Genomic DNA, 23,069 nt, shown 5'->3' on the forward strand with positions numbered 1-23,069 from the left:
AGAGAAACAGAGCAGACAGTGGTATGGCATTTCCAGATTTCTACCACTATTTTAAGGCGTACACTTTAAGACCACTGACAACATGGTTTGATCCCCAAGCATCAGTATCCTGGAGAAATTTAGAAGAAAATATAGTAGCTCCACATAGGCTGAAGGACATAGTATACACCAAATTATCAATTAAGCAATGCGAACGGAAATTTGGCCCCATAATTACTCATGCGATCCGGAGGGGGGATTGAGAGAAAACGGTGCTTTTTCAATGTATGTGATGTATAGATTGGGGAGAGATGACCACAGCTAAAACGGTGATTGAAATGTGCATGGAAGACGGTGACGGTGGTGGAACCAGTGATTTCACAGGCACAGGCCGCGTCAGCGAGGGTTTTGTTATGAATTCCTTAGAAGAACATCTGAGATTAGAGTGTAGGCCCAGAGCAGGAGGAGAGGGGTGACCTCTTTAATGCAACAGTGGATGAAACGTTTAATGGTGTGAAAGGTTAGCAGTCGTCATGACAGCACGTCGCATGACAACCAGGAGAGGGGCGGGGGGCCGTCGTTGCTACGACGAAGACCTATAAGTCGAACGGTGTTTCCGGGTAGAGCAGACTAGAATCTGACCGAGAGCGAGTAGGACTGAGATCACACAGAGGACCTTCTCTCCTCTCATCACGAGAGAGGGGGGGGGGGGGGGGGGGAGGAAGAATGCCACGACATCAGTAGCTTCGGCTACCACGAGGATGGTCTTAGGCTAACGAACAGGCCTGAACACTATTGGACTGAATCACAAAAGGACAATCTGAACACACCGAAAGATCATTAGAATAGACTCTTCAAGGACGATACAATTTGATAACATCTGATAACATCTGATTATGAGGTTTCTGTTTAGAGAAATAAAACAACGCTTTTCCTCACAAGGTATCTCACGTTGTCGAAGTGTCGAATTCTTACGGAAGTGGATGAGTATTATGGTTTATGGATTGCACTAACGGGGGAAGATAAGGATCTTATCTACCAGTATCGGAGACGTCAGGACCATTAAAAGTACACAACGCAGAGGAATTGGATGGAGGGCCAAACAGACGAAGACGTGATACTGGCCAGTTTGATCAGAATCTTACAGTTGATGCCGTTGGGACCCGGATTTGCAAGAGATTAAAACAACGGGAACAGTTGGTTGTTGATGACAGCCAGAAAGCAAGAGATAAGAACAACGGATAAAGACTTTTTCAATAATGGGGCGACAGTGGACAACAGTCATCAATGTGTGGGAGAATCATGATCGAAGCAAGGCCGGCCAGCCCTGGGAGAGAGCGGCGAGTCGAGCGGTCAGGAGGCGAACCAGCGCTGTAGGGGAAACAGCGCTCCGATCAAAAATGTGAGTTCACTGTGCACACGGTTGTTTTGATTTTTTATAGCCAAATAAAAACGAACAGATAGTGAATCCGTAAACGTAAACATTTCTAGTTTGACACAGAGAGAGAATGCCAGCTGTAATAATATGAGCAGAGAGCCATGGTGAAAATCGAGGGTGTTATCTACAGAGAATGAAAAGCAAATGAGGCAGGCTGCACAGTTTTGGTTTAAGGAGGGTAAATGCGAGATGAGGAAAGGGGGGGGGGGGGCGCTTGAATCAGATCGAAAAATTGTTATGGCGGGACTGTTTTCATAACAGAAGGAAAGTCGAAAGGAGATTGTACGAGTGTGTATTATGTCCGATCAGGCAAGAGTATTAGTCTGAGAAAGCGTCCCCTGATAATGGATAGGAAAGAGAGGAAAAACAGCTGTGTTTTTAGGCCGTGGAAGGAAGGGCAGCGTTTGTTTGTTTGAGAGAGTAGCCATTATGAGCGAGTCAAAATGGCCGTGAGCACCACGAGGAGATAACAGATAAAGAACCAGGAAGTGACACGTCAACTAATACAGGCAAATGGAGGAGTAGGTCGCCACCTAGTGGCGGAGGGGGGGGGGGGGTAGTGCTGGGGAGTTTCCATTACCCATAGGGGAATATTTAGAGTTTAATTCAATTAAGGAGTTTAATTGCGGAGGGGGGGGGTAGTGCTGGGGAGTTTCCATTACCCATAGGCGAATATGTAGAGTTTAAGTTAATTAAGGAGTTGAATTTTTTCAAAATTACCAACTGCTTGTGTGTATACACGGTGGTGTATGTGAGAACTTTGTAAAGGAACTCAAAGTAGGGTATATAGAGCGACGTGACAGCTCCAGGGCGACGGTAGACAGCCCCGTAGGGTATAGAGCGACGGTGACAGCTCCAGGGCGATGGTAGACAGCCCCGTAGGGTATAGAGCGACGGTGACAGCTCCAGGGCGACGGTAGACAGCCCCGTAGGGTATAGAGCGACGGTGACAGCTCCAGGGCGATGGTAGACAGCCCCGTAGGGTATAGAGCGACGGTGACAGCTCCAGGGCGACGGTAGACAGCCCCGTAGGGTATAGAGCAACGGTGACAGCTCCAGGGCGACGGTAGACAGCCCCGTAGGGTATAGGGCGACGGACAGCTCTGTTGTATGTTAGATGCAAATAGTTTTAGGCACTGATTCTGGGTTTTTTGGTTGTTGCACTGTTTTTGGGTTATCACAAAGAGGCGGGAAGAGGGTCCGTGCGTGAGGATACCAAGTGCGTGGGATGCCAAAAGATAGGGGGACAGGGGCTTATGTGTTAGTACGTGATAGTACGAGTACGTATGTGAGTTAGGAGCAGGGAACCAACCTGCTCTGTTGTATGTTAGAGCGATGCTCGGTTGTATGTTATTATCATAATAATAAGATCGATATACAGGTTAATTAAATAAGTTTAATTATGAAATAAGAGGGAGTTCGATCTCCAGTGGGGCCTTCTCACACCTAATAAATAGGCAGAGTCTTGAGGGGACACGTCACCAGAAAGAACTGGCGCGCGCTGGGGGTCAACCGTGGGACAAACGTAGAGCGCCGAGTGGGTATCGTTTAGCTGCTGGTGTCACGCCGGAAGACAACAAAACAGGGAACAGCCCTGTAGGATTAGATATGGGTGTTGAGAAGGTGGGGGACTAATAGAGAACAAATAGCGCCATGGGCTGTAGGACACTCACACCGTCCAACAGTCTGAAAGGGCGTGGCCATGGCAGGGGCTTGCAGAGGAAAAAAAAATATATAGAGAACGAGCTGCAGGCCCAAAGCCACGGTAGACTAATAGAAAACACAGGGTCGAGTGTACAGAAAGACTGCCGGTGTTGTGTTTCTGCTTTCAAGGGGGGAATGACACCGACAGCGATGGAGATGGCCAGGAGACAGACTGGAGGAGGAGGAAGCCGCAGGGGCCAGGCACGGCAGCCTGGTACACAGATCGTCCACGACGAGAGAGAGGGCCGACGGCGGTGGAGATGAGCCTCAACCAAGATGACCGACAGGGCGGAGACGGCCGACGAGGCGGAGTCCAGCGGTCGCAGGCGGTGTTGCCCAGGGGAGAACGAGGCGGACATCGGAGGGGCCTTCCCGGCGGAGACGCTGTTTAACGAGCGTTTTGAAACAACAGAGCACGGGCGGTGAATCATGAACAAACAGGGACTTCCTTTCAGAGTCAATCAGGAGATCGAGAGACGAGACAACAGCGAGAAGTCCTGTGTTCATTGATTAGGAGTATGAGATATAAATGGAGGATTCATATATAAGATATATGTATAGAAGGATATATATATATATAGAAGGTAGATAAGAGGGAGAACAGTAGAACAACAGGATATAATTATTGGGAGCAGACAGGGGGGCTCCAATGGTTATGAGTCGTTGGATGTTGTTGGTTTTGGTGGTCGGTTTCGGTTCCCTTTGTGCACGAAGGGGGGCGCAAACAGACATCAGGCAGCAGGATCACTGGGTTGACCGTGGGCCGTCTTCGTTTCTTGTGCACGAGAGACGAGGTTGGTTTGCTTCAACCACAGGCTATTTTTGGCATAATTAATTGAAAAACCAAATAATGATTTATGATTCTGAAGGGGTGATAAGAATCAAGGGGGGATTGAGAGAAAACGGTGCTTTTTCAATGTATGTGATGTATAGATTGGGGAGAGATGACCACAGCTAAAACGGTGATTGAAATGTGCATGGAAGACGGTGACGGTGGTGGAACCAGTGATTTCACAGGCACAGGCCGCGTCAGCGAGGGTTTTGTTATGAATTCCTTAGAAGAACATCTGAGATTAGAGTGTAGGCTGCTTTTTCAATGTATGTGATGTATAGATTGGGGAGAGATGACCACAGCTAAAAACGGTGGTAATGAAATGTGCATGGTTCGCTTTAGAAAACGGTGATAGAAGAAGAGGCAGTAGCCATCACTGCAGAAGGTTTAGCAGCCAGCCGAATGTTTACATTCCTTGTAAGAACATAGATAACAGAGTGTAGGCCCAGAGCAGGAGGAGAGGGGTGACCTCTTTAATGCAACAGTGGATGAAACGTTTAATGGTGTGAAAGGTTAGCAGTCGTCATGACAGCACGTCGCATGACAACCAGGAGAGGGGCGGGGGGCCGTCGTTGCTACGACGAAGACCTATAAGTCGAACGGTGTTTCCGGGTAAAGCAGACTAGAATCTGACCGAGAGCGAGTAGGACTGAGATCACACAGAGGACCTTCTCTCCTCTCATCACGAGAGAGGGGGGGGGGGGGGGGGGAGGAAGAATGCCACGACATCAGTAGCTTCGGCTACCACGAGGATGGTCTTAGGCTAACGAACAGGCCTGAACACTATTGGACTGAATCACAAAAGGACAATCTGAACACACCGAAAGATCATTAGAATAGACTCTTCAAGGACGATACAATTTGATAACATCTGATAACATCTGATTATGAGGTTTCTGTTTAGAGAAATAAAACAACGCTTTTCCTCACAAGGTATCTCACGTTGTCGAAGTGTCGAATTCTTACGGAAGTGGAGGAGTATTATGGTTTATGGATTGCACTAATGGGGGAAGATAAGGATCTTATCGACCAGTATCGGAGACGTCAGGACCATTAAAAGTACACAACGCAGAGGAATTGGATGGAGAGCCAAACAGACGAAGACGTGATACTGGCCAGTTTGATCAGAATCTAACAGATGGTGCCGTGACCCGGATTTGCAAGAGATTAAAACAACGGGAACAGTTGGTTGTTGATGACAGCCAGAAAGCAAGAGATAAGAACAACGGATAAAGACTTTTTCAATAATGGGGCGACAGTGGACAACAGTCATCAATGTGTGGGAGAATCATGATCGAAGCAAGGCCGGTCAGCCCTGGGAGAGAGCGGCGAGTCGAGCGGTCAGGAGGCGAACCAGCGCTGTAGGGGAAACAGCGCTCCGATCAAAAATGTGAGTTCACTGTGCACACGGTTGTTTTGATTTTAACGCCAAATAAAAACGAACAGATAGTGAATCCGTAAACGTAAACATTTCTAGTTCGACACAGAGAATGCCAGCTGTGATAATATGAGCAGAGAGCCATGGTGGAAATCGAGGGTGTTATCTACAGAGAATGAAAAGCAAACGAGGCAGGCTGCACAGTTTTGGTTTAAGGAGGGTAAATGCGAGATGAGGAAAGGGGGGGGGGGCGCTTGAATCAGATCGAAAAATTGTTATGGCGGGACTGTTTTCATAACAGAAGGAAAGTCGAAAGGAGATTGTACCAGTGTGTATTATGTCCGATCAGGCAAGAGTATTAGTCTGAGAAAGCGTCCCCTGATAATGGATAGGAAAGAGAGGAAAACAGCAGTGTTTTTTAGGCCTTGAAAGGAGGGGCAGCGTTCGTTTTGTTTGTGAGAGAGTAGCCATTATGAGCGAGTCAAAATGGCCGTGAGCACCACGAGGAGATAACAACAGATAAAGAACCAGGAAGTGACACGTCAACTAAAACACCATGGAGGAGGAGTAGGTCGCCACCTAGTGGCGGAGGGGGGGTAGTGCTGGGGAGTTTCCATTACCCATAGGGGAATATTTAGAGTTTAAGTTAATTAAGGAGTTTAATTTTTTCAAGATTACCAACTGCTTGTGTGTATACACGGTGGTGTATGTAGAACTTTGTAAAGGAACTCAAAGTGTGGTATAGAGCGACGGGACAGCTCCAGGGCGATGGTAGACAGCCCCGTAGGGTATAGAGCGACGGTGACAGCTCCAGGGCGATGGTAGACAGCCCCGTAGGGTATAGAGCGACGGTGACAGCTCCAGGGCGATGGTAGACAGCCCCGTAGGGTATAGAGCAACGGTGACAGCTCCAGGGCGACGGTAGACAGCCCCGTAGGGTATAGGGCGACGGACAGCTCTGTTGTATGTTAGATGATAGTACGAGTACGTATGTGAGTTAGGAGCAGGGAACCAACCTGCTCTGTTGTATGTTAGAGCGATGCAAATAGTTTTAGGCACTGATTCTGGGTTTTTTGGTTGTTGCACTGTTTTTGGGTTATCACAAAGAGGCGGGAAGAGGGTCCGTGCGTGAGGATACCAAGTGCGTGGGATGCCAAAAGATAGGGGGACAGGGCTTATGTTGTGTGCTCGGTTGTATGTTATTATCATAATAATAAGATCGATATACAGGTTAATTAAATAAGTTTAATTATTAATTGATTAAATAAGAATTGCACAGAAAGATGGTGCAGTTATTTGAATGGGTTAATTATTGAATAAAGAGGGAGGTTGAATTCCAGTGGGGCCTTCTCACACCTAATAAATAGGCAGAGTCTTGAGGGGACACGTCACCAGAAAGAACTGGCGCGCGCTGGGGGTCACCCGTGGGACAAACGTAGAGCGCCGAGTGGGTATCGTTTAGCTGCTGGTGTCACGCCGGAAGACAACAAAACAGGGAACCGCCCTGTAGGATTAGATATGGGTGTTGAGAAGGTGGGGGACTAATAGAGAACAAATAGCGCCATGGGCTGTAGGACACTCACACCGTCCAACAGTCTGAAAGGGCGTGGCCATGGCAGGGGCTTGCAGAGGAAAAAAAAATATATAGAGAACGAGCTGCAGGCCCAAAGCCACGGTAGACTAATAGAAAACACAGGGTCGAGTGTACAGAAAGACTGCCGGTGTTGTGTTTCTGCTTTCAAGGGGGGAATGACACCGACAGCGATGGAGATGGCCAGGAGACAGACTGGAGGAGGAGGAAGCCGCAGGGGCCAGGCACGGCAGCCTGGTACACAGATCGTCCACGACGAGAGAGAGGGCCGACGGCGGTGGAGATGAGCCTCAACCAAGATGACCGACGGGGCGGAGATGACCGACGAGGCGGAGTCCAGCGGTCGCAGGCGGTGTTGCCCAGGGGAGAACGAGGCAGACATCGGAGGGGCCTTCACGGCGGAGATGCTGTTTAGAGAGCGTTTTGAAACAACAGAGCACGGGCGGTGAATCATGAACAAACAGGGACTTCCTTTCAGAGTCAATCAGGAGATCGAGAGACGAGACAACAGCGAGAAGTCCTGTGTTCATTGATTAGGAGTATGAGATATAAATGGAGGATTCATATATAAGATATATGTATAGAAGGATATATATATATATATAGAAGGTAGATATAACTGAGAACAGTAGAACAACAGGATATAATTATTGGGAGCAGACAGGGGGGCTCCAATGGTTATGAGTCGTTGGATGTTGTTGGTTTTGGTGGTCGGTTTCGGTTCCCTTTGTGCACGAAGGGGGGCGCAAACAGACATCAGGCAGCAGGATCACTGGGTTGACCGTGGGCCGTCTTCGTTTCTTGTGCACGAGAGACGAGGTTGGTTTGCTTCAACCACAGGCTATTTTTGGCATAATTAATTGAAAAACCAAATAATGATTTATGATTCTGAAGGGGTGATAAGAATCAAGGGGGGATTGAGAGAAAACGGTGCTTTTTCAATGTATGTGATGTATAGATTGGGGAGAGATGACCACAGCTAAAAACGGTGGTAATGAAATGTGCATGGTTCGCTTTAGAAAACGGTGATAGAAGAAGAGGCAGTAGCCATCACTGCAGAAGGTTTAGCAGCCAGCCGAATGTTTACATTCCTTGTAAGAACATAGATAACAGAGTGTAGGCCCAGAGCAGGAGGAGAGGGGTGACCTCTTTAATGCAACAGTGGATGAAACGTTTAATGGTGTGAAAGGTTAGCAGTCGTCATGACAGCACGTCGCATGACAACCAGGAGAGGGGCGGGGGGCCGTCGTTGCTACGACGAAGACCTATAAGTCGAACAGTGTTTCCGGGTAAAGCAGACTAGAATCTGACCGAGAGCGAGTAGGACTGAGATCACACAGAGGACCTTCTCTCCTCTCATCACGAGAGAGGGGGGGGGGGGGGGGGGAGGAAGAATGCCACGACATCAGTAGCTTCGGCTACCACGAGGATGGTCTTAGGCTAACGAACAGGCCTGAACACTATTGGACTGAATCACAAAAGGACAATCTGAACACACCGAAAGATCATTAGAATAGACTCTTCAAGGACGATACAATTTGATAACATCTGATAACATCTGATTATGAGGTTTCTGTTTAGAGAAATAAAACAACGCTTTTCCTCACAAGGTATCTCACGTTGTCGAAGTGTCGAATTCTTACGGAAGTGGAGGAGTATTATGGTTTATGGATTGCACTAATGGGGGAAGATAAGGATCTTATCGACCAGTATCGGAGACGTCAGGACCATTAAAAGTACACAACGCAGAGGAATTGGATGGAGAGCCAAACAGACGAAGACGTGATACTGGCCAGTTTGATCAGAATCTAACAGCGTGAAACACAAAAAAAATATTCTATCCCACAGAAATGGCATACCGTAATTCCTCTAATAGTAACCGGTATTCAATTAAAAACCGGGTCTCTATTAATGACCGGGTGCGCTGTTGAGCTAAGCAATTATAAGCCGGCCTCCTAATACAAGCCGGGTTTCATGTATATTAGAGGAATTACGGTATTTCCCTCAACGGATTTACCATAGGCAATATATTTTGTTATTGTTGTTATTTGCTGGCCTGGCTGTGCAGTAAATACCATATAATGGTATGGTGTTAATGTTTACCAAGAGAGTAAGCCTACCTCAGAATTGTATAAAACGAAGTTATTATTATTATTATACCAGTATTGTGATTGCACTATTTTACTTTATTTTACTTTTTTTGACCACCTGTAATTGCACCGTTTACTGCCGTATTTCATACAGTACTTGGTTTCAATAAATGAACCCAGTACATTTTACTGGGTTCAAACTGACACAAAATGTTGATTTATTCATTATGATCCGTTTAAAAATTAGAAATATAGGCCTCTCTCTTATACATGCCTCCTCCTAATACAAGCCTGGTATCCGCTACAGTTGAAACAAATACAAGCCGGGGTTACTATTAGAGGAATTACGGTAATCATACTCCCTTATTCAATAACAATGCACTCTTGATTGGAAAACAACCTATAAGATTCCCTAGATGGGAAAAGCAAGGCATACACTCATTAGGAGATGTTTTCAACAAACAGGGTTTTTGTAGTTATGATGAAATACGCAAAAAACATTATCTCACCAAGTCCACATTATTTTTACGCACAGTTATTGGCATGTTTGAAGGTTCACGGTGTTCCATTAAGGATACCAATTGTACACCACAGATAACACAAATTCTTCTATGAAAGAGAGACATCGAGAGGTTTTGTTTCAGATTTTTATCATCAATTACATCCTGATATGAAACCCTCCATCTAGACTCAGTCTGGAGGAGGGATATACCAGACCTGGAGATAGATTTTGACTGGCAAGAAGCCTGCGCAAATGTTCGACTTGCATCAAGGAACCCGGACCATCAACAAATCAATCTTAACTATATTCACAGGACATACTTAACTCCTATAAGACTGAACAAAATGAGTCTTAAACAAGACCCCAAATGCTCCTTATGTACAAATGGGGAAGAGGGGACATTTATGCACATGTACTGGGACTGCCCACCAGTTAAGATATTCTGGAAAGAAGTGACCCAACAATTATCAAATCTCTTAACTCTGAATATACCTGTACACTAGGGCTGCAACGATTAGTCGACATAATCGACGACGTCGATTATAAAAAATCGTCGACGAGAAATTGTTGCGTCGATTAGTCATAAAAAAAAAAAAAAAAAAATGTATTTAATTTATTTAATTTTTTTTTTTTTGTGCACTACCTATCTTTGTGAGAGTGGCTTCTCAGGGTTCCAGACAACATCATAACATGATGATCCCATAGCAAATTTTGGACATTGAAAACATTGTTCCCCTGCAGGAGATGATGATCAGACTAGACACACAATACATTACACACGCACTCCTCTCACTCACACACAGCGATCAGAGTAAGACACACACATACACACTCCTCTCACTCACACACAGCGATCAGAGTAAGACACACACACATACACACTCCTCTCACTCACACACAGCGATCAGAGTAAGACACACACACATTCACACTCCTCTCTCTCACACACAGCGATCAGAGTAAGACACACACACATTCCTCTCACTCACACACAGCGATCAGAGTAAGACACAGACGCGTCTCTACAATTCGTAGCCGCATTTCTGCAGACCCCTCTCTGATTGGTTGAGGCCATTTCTGCAGACCCCTCTCTGATTGGCCGATCGCGCGCATGCGCATGAGCCGCGACAAGCTCCTCTAGCCAGGAGTCGAAACTCCGTTAAGCTCCAGAGAGAGGCTGAAAACCCACAGTTGTTGCCCGACGGATGGGAGCCGAATCCCGGATTCGAGTTTTCTGATGAATAGCCCCAAAACATGGAGGTCGCGAACGCAATTTATACGCATGGAAGTATTGATTACGCCATAACGAATCATTAAAAAAAATATACCGTTAACTGGAATATGTTGTGTGTGCCTTTACACATATGTTGGATAGGATTATGTAATTGGTTTGTCATTAAAAACCAATAATAATCGCTCGCCTGCTTCGCTGACCAGAGCTCTCTGATTCAAAGTTTTAATTGCAGCCAGAAACACACATGTTTCGGAACCAATGTGTAACTAGACAGTTACAATATAACATTTATATTAATTAACCCAGTTAATGCCCTAAGAGAAAGAGTCTGGTGGTCAATTGCTACTAGGGCTGACCTTCGAAGCTTTTTTTGGCAATCGAAGCTTCGGGGCCGTGCTTCGATTTTAATTCGAAGCTTCAAAAAAAAAAAAAAAAAAAAAAAAAAAATTCAATATTTTCTTTTTAATTTTTTTTTTTTTTTTTATCTTATGTTGTGAGACTTGTACAGCACTTTCGTAAACGTTGTTGTTTTTAAATGTGCTCTATAAATAAAGTGGGTTGGATTAATTAATTAAGTAGCCCCTTTCGTGACTGACGCATCCAACAAGGTTTCACTCGGCTGTGTGATTTAATTCAAGGTGGATCGCTGTTGTCGTTTGAACAACTTCAGATTTCATGGGAACTACCAATCCCCCAAATCAAGAATGTTTAAGATGAATGAAGTAAGATTTTGATTATTTGAAATATGGCCTGTGTAGACTAAACTATGCACAGAATTATGTCAGTCTACAAGGTCCGGATTCTACATGGTCCGGCAATGTAGACCTTGTAGACTCCACTACAGACCAATTATCAGTGAATGTTCATGCATTTTTAAGGGCAACTTCCACAAAAAAACAAAGAACTCACCAAAACATCTCAGTAGCACCTTATCTAAATGTTATATTTCATATATGGAGATTCATATTTATTTATGTATTGCATGCATTTCTACATTTTATTTCCTATTTTGTTTATTCATCCCAGTATCTTTCTTTCTTATGTGTGGAATTCTACAAGGTGCGCGCACACACACACACACACACCTACACACACACACACTTACATTTAGCTGACGCTTTTATCCAAAGCGACTTACAAGTTCTGTACGACAAGACAGCAAGAAGGGTACAACTCTATCAGCTGAGTAACAATGTTCATCAAAGTGTTGCGTGTTACAGTGTAGGTTAGTTTATTAGGACAAGTGCATGACAGTAAGGTTAGTCACGGTTAGATTTTTTTTTTTTTTTTATCATTTCAGATAATGGTTGAAGAAGTGAGTCTTTAGTCGACGGCGAAAGATTGGACGGGATTCGGCTGTCCTAACTGGGATGGGTAGTTCACACACACACACACACACACACACACACACACACACACACACACACAAATCGAAGTAAAAAAAAAAAAAGTAAAAAAAAAAAAAAAAAAAAAATTTAACTTCAATTTTTTTTTAATGTTCGAAGCTTGTGCCATCGAATCGAACGTTCGAAGCTTCGAAGCATTTAAGACAGCCCTAATTGCTACGGAAATGTTGTGTCATACTAATAATAACTACTTCCTTCCTTGGTCAATAGAAGTCTCTGATACTTTCTGAACATGATTTGGGAACATCAAATGGGCAGGCCGCGAAATAACAACGTTACAATGTAGAGTTTCTGACAGCTGGCTGTGTTGTGAAATGTGCATAACGTTATGAATAAACCGCGAAGTCACGCGAAATAACGTAGTACATTTCCAATCAGAGAGGGGCTTCGCTCAACCCATCAGAGAGGGGTCTGCAGAAATGGAGCTCAACCAATCAGAGAGGGGTCTGCAGAAATGCGGCTACGAATTGTAGAGACGCGACACAGACACATTCACACTCCTCTCACTCACACACAGCGATCAGAGTAAGACACACACACATACACAAATTACACAGTACACACCTCTCACTCACAGCGATCAGAGTAAGACACACACACAAATTACACAGTACACACACTCCTCTCACTCACACAGCGATCAGAGTAAGACACACACACATACACACACACACGGACTCCTCTCACACACAGCAAACAAAAGTTATTTAAAGTACACTTCCACTTTAATTTGTATTATTTAATTTATTTATCTTGTTATGAGTGATTGCTGTATTGTTCTTCAAATACATTTTCATTTAAAGTGGCTTAAAGATCCAAATTCAAATGTTTCATGAGTCATTATTTTAATTTGCTATGGGATCATCATGTTATGATGTTGTTGTTTGGTCCTGACAAGAGTCTCAAAGTCTGGGGTGATGGTAGACAAGCAACTCTGAGGTCATGCTCAATGTCCAATCTGTTCCTCTGCTCTGTCTTCAGCTGGACCAGAGCTGAGAAGCCACTTTCACAAAGATAGGTAATTATATATATATATTTTTTTGTTGTTGTTTACATTGGTTTTCGATTAGTCGACTAATCGAAAAAATAATCGGCAGATTAGTCGACTACCAAATTAGTCATTAGTTGCAGCCCTACTGTACACCCCTCTGTATTACTGCTGAATGATGTCTTTCAGTGTGCAGTACATCCACAGCTAAAGAGATTAGTTTTATCTGGTATCACAGTGGCTAAAAAGCTGATAGCATCACAATGGTTTCAACCGGAAAAAATGTGCCGGAAGGTCTGGACTCTTACATATCTCGATGTGATTTATCAAGAAATATCTACAGCAAGAATTTTGGGTCTCAATGAATCCAAAATGACAATGTGGTTAGAAGTGGTGGAGAGAATAAAAGCTAGCATATAAAGGTAGTGTCTGGTAGGAACAAGTTATAATGGATGGATTATCCAATGGGGGGTCCGGGAGGGGGGGGTACGAGCTAGAGCATATGTGTGTAGGGTACTAGATAACAGGTATTAGGGGTATATCCTGTATAAGACATTTAACTAAATGGTGATTTCATTGGATATGCACTGTTAATTAATGCTTGTATATCTTATCGTGTGTTGTCATGTTTGTTTATATGTTTGTTTAAAAAATTCAAAAATTAAATACAAAAAAAAATGAAAGGTGGATGCAGACAGTAACGGTATACTTTTGTACTTTTCTTATATTTACTTACAATTTCCATACCTTTGTACCTGAACACCACGTACCGTAATATAAATGTGTAGGGGGGTGCACAGTGTGCAGCACTAAATGAAAATGTGTTTTATATGGTCTTCACAGAAAATGAGTCTCAGGTTAAAGAAATAATTCATTGTACGATTTCTATTTCAAAGATTGAAAACGAGTCCCACAAACCCGAACACCACACAAGGATTACATTTTTTAAGGTTCACCAGAAGTAAGCCAGAGTTGAAGGAAGTGAACGCCCCCCCCACCCACACACACATTCCATTACCTGCCGCTGTCGTTTAGGGCAAACACCAGTAGGAATCCCTCTCCTGACCGCATGTACTGCTCCCTCATCGCACCAAACTCCTCCTGACCAGCTGTATCCAAGACTTGAGACAAACACACACACGCATTACAACCTGAGCTCTAGTATCTCACCCTGGCTCATAAACTCTTCCATGGCCTCCAACGCCATGTTTCTCAAAAAAGAAAATTCAAGGACCCCTAAATTGATACAAAATTGTCCAAGGCCCCATGTGACGAAAATATATTTGCTTTTATATACTGTACGATATCCAGAATTCCATAACAGTCTATAATGTACATAGGTGAGAAGCATGAAACATATCATAATAGTCATTCTCATATGTTCTCGTTGTACTAACGTCTAGTGAATAAAATATTAGTGAAATTAAACTATTGCCCATGTTGCTGGGGACCCCCTGGACCGCACTTAGAGAACCACTGCTCTGGTCGTGGTCAAGGTAGTCTCTATTATCCCTGAGGAATGTATGGTACAGCCAGCAGTAACCATCTCCATCAGACTCACAGAATCACAATGAATAATTTAAAAATACAACAATGGAAGCAGGGACAATGAGTTTGAGTCAATATGACTGGATATAAAAACACAATGAGATCACGTTGACTTGTTTAAAAGAACAATGGCAGTAGGGACAAATAAGTTATTGGGTCCATTAGTCGCATCTTGGCAGATTTACCTGCAGACGGAAGCAACTTCCAGGGGATCATCCGGGATTGACTGGACCTTCCTCAATGTTTTGACTAGAGATATTCCGATACCATTTTTTCCTTCTCGATCCGATTCCATACCAGTGCATACATTAAATAAATATATATATATATTATATAAATTATAAAACTTTTTTTCTTCAGCTACAGATACTGTTTTATATATACTGTTTTTTAGTAATAACTAGAAAGTAATGGTATTTATTCAACAACAGGTGATTGTATAGATTAGTATTAGTATCATTAATTGACAACTATGCTCAATGAGTTCACCCACGGAACGGTTGTTGGGACATTGGTTCCGCACGGACGTTATAAGTTGTTGCACTTCCTATCCAGCCTGCTCCGGTTCAGTTCGCTCAGGGGTCGGCAACCTGCGGCTCCGGAGCCGCATGTGGCTCTTTAGACAATCAGCTGCGGCGCCCTGGCCCAAAACAATTTTTTTTGTTCTCTTATTTTGGAGATCGATGTCATACTGTGACACTGAAATGAAAAGAATATTTCATCAACTAAAATATTTAGTCAACAAAAATATTTCATCAACTAAAATATACAGTACGTCACACCCCGCGCCTCTCCCTGCCGTCTGCAAGTGGCTAATCTTGAGATTTATAGATTTTCCACAAATAAGGGAAGGACTCAAATAGAGCTGCATAGTTCAGGGTTTTATTTCAAAGTAGGTCTACAGATGCCAGTGTTTTTTCTCCTTTTCTGTGTTTTATTTCAAAGTAGGTCTACACATGGTAGTCTTTTTTCAAAGTGGACTACTTTTTATTTTATAAATGTTCCACAAATAAGGGAAGGACTCAAATATACCTTTATAGTTCAGGGTTTTATTTCAAAGTCGGTCTACAGACACCAGTGTTTTGTCTCTTCTTCTGTGTTTTATTTAAAAATAGGTCTACACAGCCAGTATTTTTTCTCCTCCAAAGGTTTTCCTTTGTTCCAACAGGTAAAAACAGCAATAAAAAGTAAAAATTTATATTTTTGTTGCTTTATAATCCATTAATGCAACAAATTGTGTGCTATAAGTATAAAGTATAATAAATCGCAAATTACTTTGGGTATGCAATTGTCAGGCGTTTTATGCTAAATGTGGGGTATGCTTGGGGATATATAAAATGTTATATACTGTGTTATCTTCATTTTAAGGGTAAATAGGCTGTGCGGCTCCCTGAGCATTTTATTTTGTGGGAGGGGGGAAAAGTGGCTCTTTTGATAGTAAAGGTTGCTGACCCCTGAGTTAGCTAGTAGCAGAGGCTCTGGCTAGTAGTAATGTGTATGTTGTGATTTTTAATGCACAATAAATATTCAACATTCTCTTTTGAGACTCCACCTCACTCTTATCCTTTGGCACTAAAAGCTAAACATCGTCACCGGTATGGCTGTCCGCAACATGTCATTAATTGCGTGCATGTGTGCGAGAGGTCGATCAGCGACGACACTTAGGTTAGCCACGTTAACGTGAGCTAGATGGAAAGAATGTAACGTTACTGGTGAAAAGGTGATTTACCTTGGAATACTCCTTTGCCAACTTGCTGTACTTTGCTTGCAGGTCTGCAGCCATTATTGCTGGATTATGAATAGTCCCAATTTTAGCCAAGGTAACGTTAAGCTAAAACTAGCTCTTCAGCTAATGCTAAATAACACCAGCAAGCGAACACATCAGAGCTCCCCGTCACACCGCTCTGTCGAGATGATGGCATTTAAGAAAGTATCTGCTCTTAAAATGACAAACAGCATTGACACTTTAATTCACGGTCGATTAACACTTTGAGTGCCAGCAGGGGGCGCACAATTTATCGCTTGAATGCCAGCCTTTTTAGACAGATTTTCCGATATTTCATGATTTTCACGGAGCTATTTCTATATTCTATATTATGTCTATGTGTCTAATATGCCCGTCGCTTATCAATGAATTGCTTGCAGTCAACATGTACGAAACGGATTGGTTTTTCATCTGTACATTTCCGTTTTATACCATTTTAAAAAACGCTAGTTTTTGGAAATTTCCAGAAAATAAAAAAGATTGTGATAAACGCCCTTTAGTGGAATACACAAAACACGTTGTAATTTTTCGGCCTATTTATGAATAGTTTTAAAATAAACGCTAGATTATCGATAGTAAATGTGTACTTATGCACGCTAGAGAAGCGGGCTGAAAAATCGATTATCTTATTTCCTGATCAGCACACACACACATATGGGACACACTGAGATATAAGTGAAAAGAATTCTGATTATCCCAAGACTGGTAAAATAGATTCCTTACCTCAGATCAGATGTTCTCCAAAAAGATTATTCCAATTCCTGATCGCCATTCCAAATATCGATCGCATTTATTTATCCAACGCTGGGTACTGGAAACACATATTCCACGCTGTTCTGCGGCTCGGCAATGAATGGGATCGTCTCCGGTTACATGCCTGACTAGGGATGGGTATCGTTAAGATTTTAGCGATACTACTACTCTTATCGATACTGCTTAACGGTTCGGTACTTTATCGATACTCTTATCGGTTCTTTTTTATTTTGCTAAAAATATATATAAAAATTATTAAGAACAGAATCGACATTGCTTTATTATTCTTTTATATAACTATATTACTGCACATGGCTACTTTTTTATCAATTAATACAAGCAGTCAGATAAATTAACTATTTTGGGACTTTCTATTTTATTTAGAAAGTTCTTAAATCAGAATGTCCCACCCAATACCCAGCTGTTAAAAACGGTTCAATACTCCATGTTATTAGTAGAGGCTGTGACACTCTGTCATCCGTCCTCTAGCTGCTAGGGTGAAGGGACTTTGGGCTTGCTGGTACCGGTGGTGGTAGAGAGAGGAGGGGTGGGCTGGGACATGGTGGCTGCAGCCTCAGCTTGAAGATCTTTCATCTTTCTAATATATTTGTAGCTAAACAATTAGCTAAGCAATTATATTTAATTTATTAGCCTATTGTTGTGACTACATTATGGTTTGTGTTCTCCTCTTAGGTCGCTTTCACACAGGGGCTGTTTGGTCCGGACTTTCGGACGAGAATTCGATAGTCCGGTTTTTCGGGTCTGTGTGAATGCGCGTCGAACTCGGTTCGCGGACCAAACAGTCGAACTCTGGTCCGCCTGAAAACGTCGGTCTCGGTTCGGCTTCATCGAACCAAACGCGAACCAAATATAGGAAGTGATTATTATTACAACTGCTCGCAGCACTCGCTGCAAAACAAGCACACTGCATCTAATCTCTCTATCTATCTATCTATATATCTGTGCATCTTGGGAAGAAGGAAGAAAAAACGCGGCTTATTATTATTACCGAGCGCGGCTTATTATATTATTAATAAAACAGCTACTTGTGGGCACTCATAAAAACACTGTGGTCTACAAGTTGTTTAGCGAGAGGATGGTGGTAATGTGCTTCAATAGAACAATGGATCAATGCCATGTCAAAACTCAGCTCCGCTGATCTGGAGGGCTCCGCAGTCTACACACAGACACACGGGATCGCAGCCACACACACATTTCCACTGTCCAATAGACAAGCGCCCTTTTCGACCGCGTGACATTGTTCAGAAGGTCTCGGTCCGCCTGACAGATATCTGTGTGAATGCAGGCGAACCAAATGAAGAATGCAACAATGTTGCAACTTCACCCCCAGAACCGCACCGAGTCCACCAAAACTATACATGCACCTCCAAGGCCTTGGATCAGTTATTTACCGTCGTCTGTCCGTGGTCCTGTCAACTGATTAACAGCATTAACAGACAACGCGGTTTCATTGCTGGGTTAAGTACTTCTATTCTATTCACATAATATGCTTACTTCATATATCTACTCCATTCACATATATGCTTACCACTTGAATCTATTGCTATGTCCGCCCACTACAATCACATGAGCTGTCTAACGCCTGTCCCGTCTCCCTGTCCCCCTATGACTTGCTGTCCTGGAGTGCTGACCGGAGTGTCGGACATCCCGTGATGAAGGCCGGGAGGTTGCGACCCCCTCTGCGTGCCCCCCTGTCTCCGGAGGTCTCGTAGTGGTGACCGGAGTGCCGGACGTCCCGCGATGATGTCGGGGAGTTCGCGACCCTCTCTGCGCCGCCCCCTATCTCCCTGTCTCCGGCTGTCCCTGAGCAATGACCGGCGTGTTGGATGTCCCGTAACTAAGACGGGGAGGACGTGACCCTCTTTGCGCCGCCCCTGTGCCTCAAATAGATCCGCTATCAGCTCTATCTTTAATCTTTCAAAATGTTCAGTTGCTATCGCTATTTGCTTTATCTTTAATTTTTCAAAATGTTCAGTTGCTATTGCATGCACTCATCCGTGTTTCACTACACACATGAGTGCATGCTTACCAACTGTCCGTCTGCAACACTACTATCACCAACATCTAAGAAGGGAGATCCCCCCTTGAATGGCCCTTCTAAGGTTTCTCTCCTCCACACTGCCTGTGGAGCTTTTTCCCTATTGTTGGTTTTAGTGAGTTTTTCCTTACCTTCGCGTGGGGTATGTCTGGGAGTGCTTGCATTCTTTAATTTTTTATTTTAATTTTTTGCATTCATCTAAAAATGTTTGGACCTTATGGTGTTCTTGTTCTGTTCTTGACTTATTGTTATGCTTTCTTCTTGACTTATTTAAAGAAGACCTGTACGGCCCATGGGGACATTAACGTGTGTTGTCGGGGCTTATAAATAAATTTGATTTGATTTGATTTGATTTGAAAGCGACCTTACTGTGTTGTGTAGTGGGAGGAAACTACTGATCTGGCACCGCGTGAGCGGCTCGCGACGAGTGTGTGTAACAATGGCTCGCTGCGGCTCGCTTCTCGTGCAGAGACAGAGAGAGGAGAGATAGTTCGCAACGTTTAAATTCCTCGGAAAAAAAACTCATAGTAATAATAATTTCTAGAGTATCGATAGCAGTACCCGTAAATATAAAGATTCCATGATAAAAGACATTTACTGGAATATTCTAGAATACACAAAAACGTTGTCATTTTTCGGCCTATTTATGAATCGTTTTCAAATAAACGCTAGATTATCGATAGTATATGTGTACGTATGCACGCTATAGACGGGAGCTGAAAATCGATTCTCTTATTTCTAGGGATGTCCCGATCCGATCACGTGATCGGAATCGGCGTCGATCACGTGCTTTTCAGAGTATCGGGGATCAGGAAAAAATAATAATAAAAATCGGCAGTCAAAAAAAGAAAAATTTTATTCAACAAACATGACCATGTCCACGTCTTAAACTCATACGGAGGCCTTAGTTTTGGTTTTAAATTACATATAATATATCATCATTAATGTATTTATTGTCACACAGAGCAGAATAATTTTCCACAACAAACACATTCCCCTTTAATTTTCACCGTTGCAACAAACACCCCTTTAATTTAGACGCTACACGCTACACGCGGCTCGACCACATAACAACAACAGTACAACACGTCTCTCCCGAAACACGGTTAATATCCACTGACTTGAGCAGCTAGACTTAATGTCAGAGGTTTGGAACTAAGCATTTTAAAATAGAAAGTCAAGCCAGTTGCAATGTTTGCAAGGAGGACAGCCGGCTGGAGGCGAAGTTTTCAGACTAACTTTTGGAGGATAACGTTACGTGACTGAGGATTATTGTCTGCGTTTCAGACCAGAATGGACAATTACGTAAGTCGAACACTGAATGTATACTAATGTGCAAACATATATTGAAACTTTTAATATTTCTCATATGAAGCAGAAGCACATTTCTCAGGGTGAATGTAATAACAAACGCCTCCGCGCTCGCGCCCCGGACTATAGGCAACAGATGGGCTTGTCTCGCTCTGCCAGTTTCTGACAAAAATGCGTCAAAATTGATTACTAATGTGAAAGATCGGATCGGAAACGATCGGATCGATAGATATTTAAAATCACATGCTCAGGATCGGATCGGAAGCAAAAAAAGGCGATCGGGACATCCCTACTTATTTCCTCATCAGCGATCGCGCACACACAGACACATCACACATAGGGCAAATGCTGAGATCTCAGCGAATACAACTCTGATTATCCCAAGACTGGTCAAATAGATTCCTTACCTCAGATCAGATGTTCTCCAAAAAGATTATTCCAATTCCTGATCGCCATTCCAAATATTGATCACGCTTATTGATTGATTATTGGCTGCTGTGAATATATATTCCAGGCTGATTCCCGTCCTGCGATGACTTCCATGTTGATCAGACTTCTTGCCAGCACAAGGAGCCAGCTGGCTCCGCCTCTACATATCTACAGATCCCAGGTCAGTCTAAGCGACTGACCTGCAGTTACACAGGGATAGACGATAGGGGGCGCTTTTTTCCATTCTGAGCTCCTGTAGGGGCTGGTGTACCAACGGGAGACTCGGTTGATGAAATATGATTTCAGATCGCTAATAAAACAATAAAACGATATTTGTCGTCGTGGGCACTCAGTGGGGGGGCTAATAAATCCAGATATGTCGTCCGTGGCACTGAAAGGGTTAAAGACACATTTATTGGACGCGTTGCTCGGGGAGTTTACATAGAAACAGCGCGACTACAGAGTCCCAAGAGGAGTTATCACAGGCTGCAGAACGCAGGACTGAAGAGCTCAGCTCACGTTGCACATGTAATGATGACTGAAGCCGCGTTTTGATTATGTCATCACAACAACACGTTAGGTAGGTTACCCTGTTCTTTGACATTCGTGATATTTTTTCTGTGCTAAAACCCTTTCGGCCGATAATTTTCGGTGGCCGAATATTCTGTGCATCCCTAGTAAATGGCTATAGTATAATACCTCTATATGCAATGTTGTAATATTTTTTGATTTAGCAAAAACAAATTGATTGTCAGTGGCTGAATAGAGGTAGATCTTCCCTTTAAAACACATTCTTCTGCGTATGGGCAAATAAATAACTATCTATTCCCAATCATGATTGTTCATAGCCTGCTTTTCCAAGGGACTGAACAACCCCACTAAACTAAGGCTTGCATGTACCACTACCCCTGCAGCCATATACAACCACACTAAACTAAAGCCTACATGTACTACTACCTCCTGGAGCCAAATACAAGCACACTAAACTAAAGCCTATATTAGGCTTGGGCGGTATAATTTTTTTCACACCGTCATACCTTGCTGACATAATACCCCGGTATATGACGGTATAACTTTCATTTTCATCAGCGAGGGGGGGGGGGGGGCAACCGGTGTTACCAGGTAAACAAATCACGTGCTACTCTCGTTAGCTCTCAGAATGGTAGCCAGAAGCCTGCAGCATCTAGTGCTACTATCGTTAGCTCTCAGAATGGTAGCCAGTTAGTAGAGCCATATGGAATCCGCGATCACGGAATCGCGGAATTGAGCAATAAAAATGGAATAAACTATAAAACAAAATATATATCACCTTTTCTTTCTTTTATGTTGTGGGACTTGTACAGCACTTTGTTCAACTTTGTCAGTGCTGTAAAGTTTAAACCTTTTTAAATCTTAGACAAACAAAACACTTTGCTTTCATGAAATATTGTAAGCCGTCATTTGAGGCTTTATAAAAGCAGCACAATGAACACAAATCTGTCAGTGCCGAGTCCGACCTCATCTTAAATAACAAACAGCATTGCCTGTTGTAATTAACAAAGAGAGGCAGAGTTGATTTAGCAAAAATATATATAATTTTTTTAATAATCGAATTTTATTTTCATATTCGAATCCCATGCCCATCGAACGAAGCTTCGAAGTATTTAAGACAGCCCTATTAAATGTACTGTTATATCTTATTCAATTGTGGACATTTATTCATTCCCACTTATTAGACACTATTTCTGATGGTAAAATGTGCGTACAAAGCAAAATACAGAATTCTGAAATATTAAAACGGAAAAAAATGAATTTGGAAAAAAATTTTATGGAATTTGGAAAAGAATCAACAGATTTCATATGGCTCTACCAGTTAGCCTGCAGCACTGTAGTACTAATAACATTAGTATTGTGTATTAAAAAACGCACCGGACTGCGACGTAACGTTTTACCGTTTATTTGCTTGCTCCACAACAACACACACATCAACTCTTGTTACCACAACGCTTTACGGTATTTTCACAGCATTGTCGCAACATTACCGTAAAACGTGAACCCCGTTGTGATCCACATACACAACAGT

General features: G+C 43.0%; 1 protein-coding gene across 1 annotated transcript in view; it reads right to left on the bottom strand.

Moving 5' to 3' along the window:
• Nucleotides 1-23,069, bottom strand: part of rras (RAS related) — a 56,046-nt gene that overhangs the window by 21,726 nt on the left and 11,251 nt on the right. Inside the window, exon 3 of the mRNA XM_084328560.1 lies at nt 14,161-14,263. Coding sequence (XP_084184686.1) covers nt 14,161-14,263 — 103 coding nt within the window. The remainder of the gene's footprint in view (nt 1-14,160; nt 14,264-23,069) is intronic.

This window comes from Notolepis coatsorum (genome assembly GCF_963971535.1).
Source record: "Notolepis coatsorum genome assembly, chromosome: 14".
Classification (NCBI taxonomy): Eukaryota; Metazoa; Chordata; class Actinopteri; order Aulopiformes; family Paralepididae; genus Notolepis; species Notolepis coatsorum.